This window comes from Entamoeba nuttalli (assembly GCF_000257125.1).
Source record: "Entamoeba nuttalli P19 unplaced genomic scaffold asmbl_5665, whole genome shotgun sequence".
Classification (NCBI taxonomy): domain Eukaryota; phylum Evosea; order Mastigamoebida; family Endamoebidae; genus Entamoeba; species Entamoeba nuttalli.
Window position 1 is genome coordinate 1 of NW_008577605.1, and position 12473 is coordinate 12473.

At 26.5% G+C, this 12473-nt stretch overlaps 6 protein-coding genes across 6 annotated transcripts; 3 read left to right on the top strand and 3 right to left on the bottom strand.

Annotated features, from left to right (window-relative positions):
* Positions 1-170: 170 nt before the first annotated feature.
* On the bottom strand, positions 171-1751 carry ENU1_135660 (C2 domain containing protein; the record flags this gene model as incomplete). Its single annotated transcript, XM_008860174.1, has 1 exon — positions 171-1751. The coding sequence occupies one exon, from the start codon at positions 1749-1751 to the stop codon at positions 171-173; it is 1581 nt and encodes a 526-aa protein (XP_008858396.1).
* A 1490-nt stretch (positions 1752-3241) lies between these two features.
* On the bottom strand, positions 3242-5550 carry ENU1_135670 (Guanylate-binding protein, putative; the record flags this gene model as incomplete). The annotated part of the gene is made up of 2 exons (XM_008860175.1): positions 3242-5304; positions 5355-5550. The coding sequence occupies 2 exons, from the start codon at positions 5548-5550 to the stop codon at positions 3242-3244; spliced, it is 2259 nt and encodes a 752-aa protein (XP_008858397.1).
* A 226-nt stretch (positions 5551-5776) lies between these two features.
* Positions 5777-6304, bottom strand: ENU1_135680 (hypothetical protein; the record flags this gene model as incomplete). Its single annotated transcript, XM_008860176.1, has 1 exon — positions 5777-6304. The coding sequence occupies one exon, from the start codon at positions 6302-6304 to the stop codon at positions 5777-5779; it is 528 nt and encodes a 175-aa protein (XP_008858398.1).
* A 170-nt stretch (positions 6305-6474) lies between these two features.
* Positions 6475-7812, top strand: ENU1_135690 (alpha-1,2-mannosyltransferase alg11, putative; the record flags this gene model as incomplete). Its single annotated transcript, XM_008860177.1, has 1 exon — positions 6475-7812. One exon carries the CDS (start codon positions 6475-6477, stop codon positions 7810-7812), a length of 1338 nt encoding a protein of 445 aa, XP_008858399.1.
* A 116-nt stretch (positions 7813-7928) lies between these two features.
* ENU1_135700 (pre-mRNA splicing factor, putative) lies at positions 7929-10541 on the top strand (the record flags this gene model as incomplete). Its single annotated transcript, XM_008860178.1, has 1 exon — positions 7929-10541. The coding sequence occupies one exon, from the start codon at positions 7929-7931 to the stop codon at positions 10539-10541; it is 2613 nt and encodes an 870-aa protein (XP_008858400.1).
* Positions 10542-10858: 317 nt separating this feature from the next.
* On the top strand, positions 10859-12471 carry ENU1_135710 (hypothetical protein; the record flags this gene model as incomplete). The annotated part of the gene is made up of 2 exons (XM_008860179.1): positions 10859-12390; positions 12447-12471. 2 exons carry the CDS (start codon positions 10859-10861, stop codon positions 12469-12471), a joined length of 1557 nt encoding a protein of 518 aa, XP_008858401.1.
* Positions 12472-12473: the final 2 nt, after the last annotated feature.

Genomic DNA, 12473 nt, shown 5'->3' on the forward strand with positions numbered 1-12473 from the left:
ACTATTAGAACCATTTTGGTGAAATAGTATCAAAAAAATACATGCAATAAGTTCTATACTGTTTTTTGAAAACAGATTTTCAAAAATACAAACAATAACTAAAACCATTAGAAGAATAAAGTTAGTTTATTACCTTAACACTACTTGTAGGTTAGAGATCATTCAATGAATTAGTGTTGAGCACCAGGTTGCATTGGTGGATAACCCATTGGAGGCATTCCTGGTTGTTGCATTGGTGGCATTCCCATTGGAGGATAACCTTGTGGTGGATATTGTCCAGGTTGCATTGGTGGATAACCCATTGGAGGCATTCCTGGTTGTTGCATTGGTGGCATTCCCATTGGAGGATAACCTTGTGGTGGCATTCCTGGTTGTTGCATTGGAGGATAGCCTTGTGGTGGCATTCCCATTGGAGGATAACCTTGTGGTGGATATTGTCCAGGTTGCATTGGTGGATAACCCATTGGAGGCATTCCTGGTTGTTGCATTGGAGGCATTCCCATTGGAGGATAACCCATTGGAGCAGCAGATGGTTTAAAACCAAGGAATCTAGTAGCATAGGTACAAGTGAAGTCTCTCATTCTCTTAAGTTCAACATATAACATAGCATTCTTTCCTTTAGAAACTTCAAGAGTGAACTTTCTTACTTCACCTTCTTTAAGGTCACTTGGAACAACTAACTTACATTTTCCAAGTTTGTCATCTTTTCCTGGGTCTTGATCGAATAATTTAAATTTAATTTCACTTCCAACAGTTGCTTTAACTTTGAAAGCCTCCATGAATTTAGGACTTTGATTATTCATGAAAGTAACAGACTTTCTTTGTTTCTTTGATTTATCAGTCTTAATAATGACATAAGGATCACTCTTTCCAATAACATCTTTATTTTTTAAATGTTCAGCTTTTTCAATGAAAACTTCATATTTATAAACTTGTTGTGGTTTTGGATCATACATTGGTGGAATTTCATTAGGAGCAACGTTATGATAAATTCCTCTAATACATTTAACTTTAACATTAAATGTAGCGAATTTTTTAGAGCTTACTTTAGCATTGATCTCTTCACCATCAAGTAAATCAGGAACGCACCATGTTCCAGTTGTTAATAAAACGTCTTTAATTCCAAGAGTTTCTTTAAAGATTAATTCAAATTTAATTTTTTCACCAGTTTTAACCCAGCAATAAAAATCTTCTTCATATTTAGCACACCATAATTCTCTAACTTTTTTAGTTTTTTGATGTTCAGTCATAGATGTTTTAAATCCAACTCTAACATTATAATTATTATTATTAAGTGCTTCTTGTGGAATAACACATGGATATAAATAAACACATGGAATTGAAATTTTTAATAATACTTTAGTATCTCTACGAACTGGTTGATATTGAAGAGGAATTCCACCTGAAATACATTTAATAGAAATGTACAATAATCCCTTTTCATCAATTTTAAGAATTTCATAGACTGTATCACCAGTAATAAGTTGTGGAACGCAATATTTTACTTTTCCAATTTTATCATCTTTACCAATTCTATCATGGTCATATAATTTAAATTGAATTTCTTCTTTTGGACTTACTTGGAAATTAAATGTTTCATTCCAATCTGGATTTAATGATGGTTTAGCAATTTTGGTTTTTTCTTTCTTTTTTCCAACTTTAACTTTTACATATCCATCAGATGTACCAGTTATATCAGCAGCTTTAATACCACGAGCTCCAATGATAGTAAGTTGAATATTCATTGACATATCCCTTGTTTATATTCATACATTTAATTTTAGGTTTTTAAATACCTCTGCCAACTCATATGTTTTATTTTTAGTAGTTTGCTCCTGTTTGTATTAAAACTCTTTATTCTTTGCTTTTTTTGACTAAAAAATTATAATTTTATCTCTATTTATTTTCAGTTCTCATGGATTGAAAATTTTTTATTAATTTCTCTTTTTTTTTATGTAAAAAGTTTGAATAAAATTATTACTTTAATAAAAAGATGTATTTAGATTTTAATAATTAAGATTTTTAAATGGTTGAAAAATGAAAAAAATAGAAGCAAAAGTGTGTTGATTGAAAGAGGAATTTGATATGAAAATTTTTTGAACCAAAAATAGATTTTTTTAAAATAATAATGACTAATTAACGATATTAAATTTATGGATGAAATGAGGAATTTTTTGTATGAAACAGGATAAAAAATTAGGTTTATAAAACAACACAGACGCTAAAAACGTAAGGGGTATCTAATTTGTAAGTTTTTAATAATATAAAAAATATAAAAGAATAAGTAATAATAAAAAAAGACACACTAAGAAGTACATACAAAATAAAAATGAGTAATAACAATAATTGACAAATGACAAATATTTATTTCTAGTATATTGTTATTTAATTATAATTTGAAATTAGGAATAAAAAAGGTATTTTTTATTAGAATATAATTAAATAATTAAAATGAAATAACATTTTACTTTATAATAAATAATCTTTTTGTTAATTTTTTTTTGATATATTTCTTTCAGTTTACACATATTTCCTTTCTTTACCTAAAGAAATTTTGATATTATTTCCTTCTTCTTCTTCAAAAAAAAAGATATTGAAGTTTAATGGTAATAATCAATATAACTAATTCTTTTTAATTTACGAAAATGATTTCATATTTTAGTAATATAATTAATGTTCTTTCTTTTAAGATATATAATATTATGATTTTGTACAAGTTCAGTACAAGAATATATTTATAAATTCATACCAAGGAATATTGAAATAACAATCCTATTTAAACAACCTTATTAGTGATTAGTTTAAAAAGTCCGAGTATTATTCTATTAGAATGTATCTTAAAATTTAAGAATATAATTTTATTCTCATCTTTATTAACATTTTTTGTTTATTTAGTTTAATATTCAAGTAAAAATTTTTATTGGAATTGGAATAAATTTGGAAGTTGGAATTAAGAATTTAATTTTGATTAAACCGTAATAAAAATGAAGGGAAATTTGTTTCTAATAATTTTGAAAAAAAGACAATTTGAGTTATTCACAAACAAAGAACAAATTAAAATAGATTAAAACACTCTTTAATTAAAATATCATGAACCATCTGAAAATTTTTTTCTCTCAGAAAGAAATTATTAAAACAATTACATTAAATATTTTAATAAATTACTTCATAAATTTCTATTTGTTGAAAAAAAAACAGGAGTAAATGAGTTTTATTTATTATATTAAAAATTTAAGGAAAGTCACATAAAAAATTTGTAGAACAAAGTTGCAATAATTGAGAAAATAAGAATAATTCCTGTTGTAAATTTAAGTGTTGCATTTTTAATTTCAATTTTATATTCATCTAAAATGAAATTTTCAACAACTTTATTACGAGTTTTTAAATCAGGAATTGAGTTAGCAATAGCATCAGAATACAATTTTTTATATTCTTTTTTTAAAGACCATGGATTAAAAAATGAATGATTTTCTTTTTTTATTTGTTTTCTAATTCTATCAAAATCATGAAGAGTTATTTGAACAAACATTTCAGAATTTTGTTGATCTAAAAATTTCTTTTTAGTATTAATAAATAATTGTAATTCATTAAAAATAGTTGTATAAGTTTCATCATTAATAAATTTCTTACAATTGAAATTCATTTTAAATAAAATATTTTTTTCAATTTTAGTTATAATTTCATTAAGTTGACTATCAATTAATGGCATTTTAATTGTATTTATTTGTTCAATAAATTCATTCATTCTTTCATTTTTTTCATTTTGTAAAAATTGAACTAATTCTTTAAGATTTTTTTTAACTGTTTCTTCTTTTAAATTTATTAATTGATTTTCAATTTTATTTCTAATAATTGAAACTTCTTCCCAGTCATTAAATTTAGTAGTGTCTTTATCAAAAAATAATAATGATTGATGAATTCTTTGATTAAGTTCATTAATAAGTTTATTATTTGGCATTAATTCAGTTTGAGTAGAGAATAAATTAATAGTTTTTAATTCTAAAGAATTTAATACTTCATTTAAAATGATTTTATTTTTATTAAATACTTCTTGAAATGTTTCTATTTTTATTCCTTCATCTATTTTTGTTGAATGAAATTTATTAAAAATATTATCCATTCGTTGTTTATATTGCTTCTCTAATTGACTAATTATTATACTTAATTCCTTTTTATTTAATGGCATATTATTTTCGTTAATTAATTTTATTAATTCATTTTTATTCTTTTTTGCCTCTTCTTTAATATACTTTTGAATCTTTTCATCATTTATTTCTTTCATTTCTTTAATTGGTTTAGAAATATCTATTTCAATATCTTGTAAAACATTTTCTGTTAAATCTTTTATTCCAAATAACATTTTTTCAGCAATTCTTTTACAATTTTGTTTAATAATTTCAATTTTATTATTAATCTCTTCTTCAGTAAATACTATATTTTGTTCATTAATTTTATCTGTATTATTTTTGGCATAATCTAAAACTGATTCTTTTACTGATAATTTTAATGATTTAATATATCCATTCCATACACTTGGAATTGCTGGAAATAAATTTTTATTTGCTGCATGTACATAAAAATTAATAGTACTACAAAATTGTCGTGCTGATATCCCCACTCCTTTAATTATTTCTTGTATAGACTTTCTTAATATTTGAAGGTCATTTAAAAATTCTTCATTTAAACATTGAATTTTTAATTCTTTTAAATTGTCTTTATTTACATGAGGAAGGAATAATGTAAATGCTTTCATCTTTTCAAATAATTTCTGAAGCCTAATAGACTCATTTTCTGTATTCTTTTCTGATGTTGCTTTACCAAATTCTTTTCTTTGACTTGCTTCTAATAATGAAAAGAACCAACTTTCTGTCCTTTCATCTAAGGCATAATCCCGAACAACCCAAAATAATGGTGGAAATGAAACAAATGATTTAGTGAGATTTCCACTATTTTGTAATTCACTTTTTAAAGCAAATAATTGAGCCCTTCGTGATAATAATTCAAGATAATCTAATTGCTGTTGGTCAATAGTACGAATAGTGTTATATATCATTAAGTTACTAGACAATGCAGCTATACTATATATCATTGCATCATATGACTCTGTTGAATTTGCAAGTCCACTTGAAAGACCTTCAGTATCTAAATAAATAATTCCTTCTTTCTCTGAAATAAATATTTGAATCCCTTGTGTAGTTGGTCTATTACTATTAACCACAGGAAAAATGTCTGTAATATTTGTTAATACATTTAATAAAAATGATTTACCAGAGTGATATGGACCAATAACAGATATCACTTTCCCTATATGATGAGTTATTAAAAAAGATTAAAAATAATATAATTATCCAAACAATTTATTTGACTGGACAATAACTCACAAGCAGTTTGATTATAAATTAATTTATCATGATTTACATTAGGATATACTAAAGTAGTAGGTTTAATTTGATGGCTTAATTTAATACCATTATTACAATGAATTTTTCCATTTATACTATAAATGAAAAATAAGAAAAGAATAATATATTGCATTACTTTAGGCATCATTCTTTATTCTTTTTTTTTAGTTCAGTTTCAGGATTGACTTAAAAAGAATTATTAAATAAACATGTGTATTTCCAAATTGAAATTCAATTAAATCTTGGTAAAAATTACTCATAGTAACAAAGAAAAACCATTTGAACACATTTAATTTTCAATTCCCTGGAAATTCAGGAAGAAAATGACTGAAAATAATAAATACTATATATATTAATAAAATTAACTATATATATTAATAAAATAAAAACAAACTAAAGAAACACGTGACCAAAATACTGAGGAAGTGTTGTTGGAGGAAAGAATGTTTAGGTATTGGAATATTATGTTTTGTTCCAACAACAAAACCTCTAGTAATATTTACAGTACTACGATGAGAAACAGTAAATGTTGGAGAATTTGAACGAAGTACAGTAAAAGTGTATTCAGTTACATTACCACAAACAATCATAATAGATTTACCAACTAAAGTGTTCTTAAAATTTACAAATCTAATAGCAGTGATAAACTGATTGGATATTGTAGTTATATTAACAAATAGGTTGTTGAAATTAATTTTATAAAATTGCGAAAAACAAGGTGGTGGTTTATTAAACTTTCCAATATAAAAGTCTTCATTTGCTACTTCATGTATTGTTAAATAATAATACGTTGATTTCAACGGATCACTCACTGTCCATGTTCCATCAAATAAAACATTAAGTGTTCTTGTTAGTGGAAGACTTCTACATATTGAAATGATGGTTATGAGAAGAAGTATCATTTCAATAAATTTCCTTTTTCTTTTCTTTTTTTGTTAATTTTTATTTTTTATCAACTTTTATAAATATTTTTTCTGTATTATCCATTAATTTTAAATAAAATAATGAATATTAAAGTAATTTGTTTAAAAAAAATTATAAAAAAAAAAAATTAAAACTAAAAAGAAATAAAATGGTTGTGTTACTTTCTTTCTGTATTCTTTTACCAATTATTATCTTAATTTTATTAATTTTAAGATTTAAATATCAAAAAAAGAGGACTATAGCTTTCTTCCATCCTAATTGTTCTGCTGGAGGAGGAGGAGAAATGGTATTATGGGTTATAATTAAAGTTCTTCTTCAATCATTCCCTAATTATTCTATTGTTATCTTTACTGCTGATACATCTCCAAAAGATAAGATATTAGAAAAAGTAAAGTCAACATTTGGATTTGATTTCTTAGACTGTAACATTACGTTCTATCAAATCAAACATAGTTATTCTTTAGTTATAAAAAAATATCCCTTTTTAACTTTATTCTTTCAAGCAATTGGTTCAATGATTTGTTGTTTTGATGCGTTAATTAAATGCAATGCAGAATATTTCTTTGACACTACAGGATATGCATTTACTTATCCATTTGCATGGTTAGCAGGTGCAAAGATTATGACTTATACTCATTATCCTACTATATCAACTGATATGCTTAGTGTAGTTCAAAATAGAGAAGTTAGTATTAACAATACAAATACAATTGCACGTAGTTCAATACTTTCAAATATGAAAATCTTTTATTATAAAATATTTGCTTACCTTTATTACTTAGTTGGAAATTTAGCTTCTTTAGTCTTTGTTAATGGAACTTGGACTAAAAACCATATTTCTCAATTATGGAAAATTCAACCTCATTTACTTTATCCTCCATGTGACATTAATGCATCTCATCCAAATGAAAAAAATTCATCTTGTCATCTTATCATTTCTATAGGACAATTTAGACCTGAAAAAAGACATTTGGTTCAAATAGAAGCTATCAATATTTTAGTACAAGAACATCCTGAAATTAAAAATAAAATAAAATTCGTAGTTATTGGTGGTGTTCGTGATGCAGAAGACCTTAAACGTAAAGAAGAAATTATTAAAACAATTGAAAAAGACCAATTAACTGACATTATTACAGTACCTGAAAATACTTCATATGAACAAAAAATTGAATATTTAAAGAATGCTGAGATTGGTCTTCACACTATGGTTAATGAACATTTTGGTATTTGTGTTGTAGAGTATATGGGATTTGGAGTTATTCCTGTTGCTCATAAAAGTGCTGGACCAGAATTAGATATTGTTGATGACCAATGTGGCTATCTTGCAACAACACCTAAAGAATATGCAGACGCTATTTTCAAGATTATAAATGATCCAGAAAAGACTGCTCAAATGAGACAAGCTGCAATTCAAAAAGCTAAAAAGTTTTCAGTCTCAGCTTTTGAAAAACACTGTGAAAAAGAATTACTTGAATTTTTGAAATAACACAATTTATTTGTTTTCTAAATATTTTAATACATTTCATTGTTATTATTTAAAACATATAATTCTTTATTACAACGACAAACACAATCTTAAAAAGAAAAGAATAATTTTTAACAATGAAGCCACAAGGAAAATATGATTTTTTAAATATGGAAGGACCTAAAGGTTATATTGCTGGTTCGTTAAGAGAAGACACAGGTTTTATTACTCAAAATGATATTGGTCCAGCTAGAACATTAATGGTTGGTGAAGCAAATTTTGATGATGAACCTGAAGAAGAAAATGGTGTTAATGATGAAATTGCTGAAAAGACATATGAGATTGTGGAAAAGAGAATGGAAGAACGAAGAAAAAAAAGAAAAGAAATAAGAGAAAAGAAAGAACAAGAAGAATATGAAAAAAAACATCCGACTATTTCTCAACAATTTGCAGATATCAAAGATGAAATAAAGAAAATGAGCCTTGAAGATTGGATGAAAATTCCTGAGGCAACAGGAAGAAGAAACCAGAAAGTCCAAAATGAGTTTTTAGAAGGTAGACATATGCCATTACCTGATACTGTGATTGTATCTAATTATAATCTTAATCAAATTAAAGGAACAATTATTCCTACTCAAACAGATCTCATTCAATTAGGAAATACCAGAAAAAAAACATTGCAATTAAGTCTTGATGGATCAAAAACTTCCATAAGTTCAGTTGATGTTAACGGATATCTTACAGAATTAGGACAAAATCAGGAATTAACAGAAAATGATGTTACACAAATTAAACAATACAAATTTTTATTTAAATCAATGAGAACAACAAAACCTCAGTTAGCTGTTGGATGGATTCAATCAGCATTGATAGAAGAAAGTTTAGGACATCTTTCTGCAGCAAGAAAACTTATTATGGAAGGAACTCAAAAATGTCCAAATAGTGATGAAATTTGGTTACAAGCAATTAGACTTCATCCTATAGAAGTAAGAAGTGATATTTGTGCAAGTGCAATAGCTGTACTTCCAAAGAAACCATCGTTATGGCTTGAAGCAATTGAACTTGAAAAAAATATTATTGAAAAAAGAAAAATTGCACATAAAGGATTAGAATTTGTAAGCAATTCAATTGAATTATGGAAGAAAACTATTGAATTAGAAGATGGAGAAATACAAAAACAAACAATGAAACAAGCTGTTGAAACTCTACCACAATGTGTTGAATTATGGATTATCTTTGCTGAAAAAGAGAGTTATGAAAATAGTAAAAAGATTTTAAATCAAAGTCTTAAAATTCTTCCCAAAGAACCTCTTATTTGGATTGCTGCAGCAAGGATAGAAGAAATAAAAGGACATAACCCAGAAAAAGCAATTGGTATTATTAAAAAAGCATTAAAATATTTTGATAAAGAAAATCTTTCTATTGAAAAAAATATTTGGATTGATGAAGGAGTAAAATATATTAATGAAGCAAAAGCTACGTTAAAAGGAATTATTGAATATATAATCGATTATAAAGAAAAGGATTTAATTTCTTTTTGGAAACATATAGAACAAATATATTCAAATGATGAAGTTACTAAAATGATTTATCAACATGCAGTACAAGTACAACCTCAAAATGATGAATTATGGATGGAACTCATTCGTGTATGTGGGAATGATGAAAAAGAAATTGAGGTTGTATTTCAACATGCTATTGATGTAATTGACAGTGAAGAAATATGGAAAAAATTTGTTGAATGGTGTATGAAAAGAACACCTTCTATTGCACAATCTTTATTAAAAAAGATAATTAATAAAGGCAAAGGAGGTGAGAGTGTATGGCTTGGAATCATTGATCTAGAACTAAATGAAAATCATTTATTAGAAGCATTCAATTATGTTCAGCAAGGAATTAAAACTTGTAAGTCTATAAGACTTATTAAAAAAGGAATTAAAATTGCTTTGTCATTAAAAGATGAAGAAAAAGAAAATGAAATGATTCTTTCTGGTGATTCTATTGATCCTCAAAATGTTGGACTAATCTTATTTAAGATAAAAAGAGAGATAAGAAAACAAAATTTTATTAACGCAAGAAAAATCTATGAAAATGCTTTAAAATTAAATGAAACATCTGTAAATTTATGGGATGCAGCTGCTCAATGTGAACTTCATCAACCTGGATCTTTCTCTGTTAGCAAAGCCAGAACAATTTATGAGAGAGGAAAGAACAAAAATCCTACAAGTCAAGACTTATGGATTTCCTTAATTCATTTTGAAAGAGAAAATGGAAACAAAAAAGTTTCAGATTCATATTTATCAGAAGGAATAAAAGTATGTAAATCTAACGGAAAATTATGGAAAGAAATGATCCAAACATCTCCAATTAATAAAAAGAAAACTACTTGTTCTGATGCATTAAGAGCTTTTGAAGGAAGAGACAAAGATGTTGACTATGCCAATGTTGTATTTGCTGTTGCAGAGTTTCTTTATAACAGTGGTAAAAAAGAAAAAGCAGAAGAATGGTTTAGAAAGGTTATTTTTATTGATCCAAATTATGGAGATGCATGGATTTGGATTTACAAAATTATTTATGAGAAAAAAGGAAAAATAACAGACTTTGAAATAAAGAAAAAAGATTGTATTGAAAAGTGTAGTTTATGTGAACATAAAAAAGGATTAATATGGTCTCAAGTCAAACGAAGAAATGAGTGTTGTCAATATTCTACTGAAGAGATACTTGAGAAAGGGAGATTAGCTATAAATTAGATAAATATATTAAAATTATTGTGATAAATGATATTCATTGGTTTGAATAAAAAAAGAAAAGAAAAGAATGTGAAAAGAAAAATTCCAAGAGAAAGGAAAAAGAATCTCATCTTGAAAATTTTCATGAGAACTAAATAATTTGATTAATGGAAACTGGTCTTCTTGGACATGCTGAACAAAAAGCACCAACCTCATTACAAAAATGTATATTGGGGTTAGTTGCATTACTAATTATTTTCCAAGCATTTGTACTTATTTTTATATTTACTTCTGGATATGTCACACTTGATAATTATAAACTATCTGCACAAAATATAATGGATAAAGCCGTTCAAGATGTCGATGAGGGATTAACTCAACCTGTATTACCAACATCATTTGTTACACCTTACCAACTCCCACGATATTGTCAATATAATAGAGGAACATGTTGGGCATTAGCTACCATTGGTCTTTTGGAACAATCATATAGAGATAATGGTATTAGAAAAGGATTTCTTAAAGAAAATGAATATCTTAGACTATCACCTCAAGCATATGCTATTGATGTCTTAAATCAATGTGCTTTACACCCAGAAGCTTGTCCAGGCAAACAAGGAATTGATAATTCAACAGAAGGAGGATATGTAGAATGGTTATATGCATTCACTGATTTATATGACAAAGTTATTCCAGAAAGTGCTTGTCCATATGCACAAGAAAATGAAGGACAATGGGAATGTGTTGATAAAGAAAAGAAACAAGCAAGTAATCCAATAAAATTCAATGTTACTAGTATAACTACTAAAAGAAATATTTATGATGTTAAAAAATTATTAGTTGACACAAATAAACCTGTTGCATTTGATTCATCATTAATCATTGGACAATATGCTATTCCAACTGCTGGACATGAAATGTTAAGGGCATTTGTCAAGAATGTAGACAATTGTCCAAATAGTAATAATGAAGAATGTATGTATCTTGAACAACATGAAATGAATCCAGATGGAGAATTCTTTATTGAAGATACAAAAGCTGCTAGTGAAGGAGGACATGCAATGAATATTGTTGGATATAATGATCATTTTGTTAATAAAGATGGAACTAAAGGAGCATTTATTGTAAGAAATTCATGGTTAGAAGCTGTTTATGATTATGATGCTAATCAATGGATTTTCCCAGAAGAAAAGCAAAGAAAGAAATTTAATGTTAAAGCAAATAAACTTCCACCACCAACACCTAGAAATTATTATAGAGGATCTCATTCATCAAAATATATAATGCAAGAAATTTCAGAATGGGATGAACGTATTTTATGTCCAAATCCAAATAATATTCAAAACTGGGATTCATGTGTCAATTTAGCTGTTGGACCTACTAAACAAGGAGTTAGACAAAATATTCCAGATTCATCAGCATGTTTCAATCAAACTTTTATGATGGAATATGCTAAGAATTATCGTAGACCAATGGAATTTAGATGTTTGAATCAATTTACAAGTGAATTATGTAGTGAAGAAGATTTAGATGGATCAAGATTCTTCTTGACACATAAATCACAATCTATTCACAATCCTAATTTGGTTAATTTCTGTATGTTAAGAGTAAATAAAACTGATATCACTCAACAAAAGGAATTTTGTGCTAATGATGTTCCATTTGATTATGTTGAATTCTTATTTATGCCAACAAGAGAATATATGGATTTATTACAAAACAATGAGGACTATTGTGGATTCCATATTTGGCCTTATAGTTACATCGAAAGAAATCAAAAATACAGAGGGTTCTTTGATGTAATTCATTTTGACATCACATGGGATGATCGTTCTTATTTAGCTAATAAAGAAAAAGGATTTGATTATCAGTACATTGACTCATCTACAAAGAACCAAGCTGATTTCCCTGAATTCATCGGACCAGAACCTTATCAAAAGAGATTCACTGAAT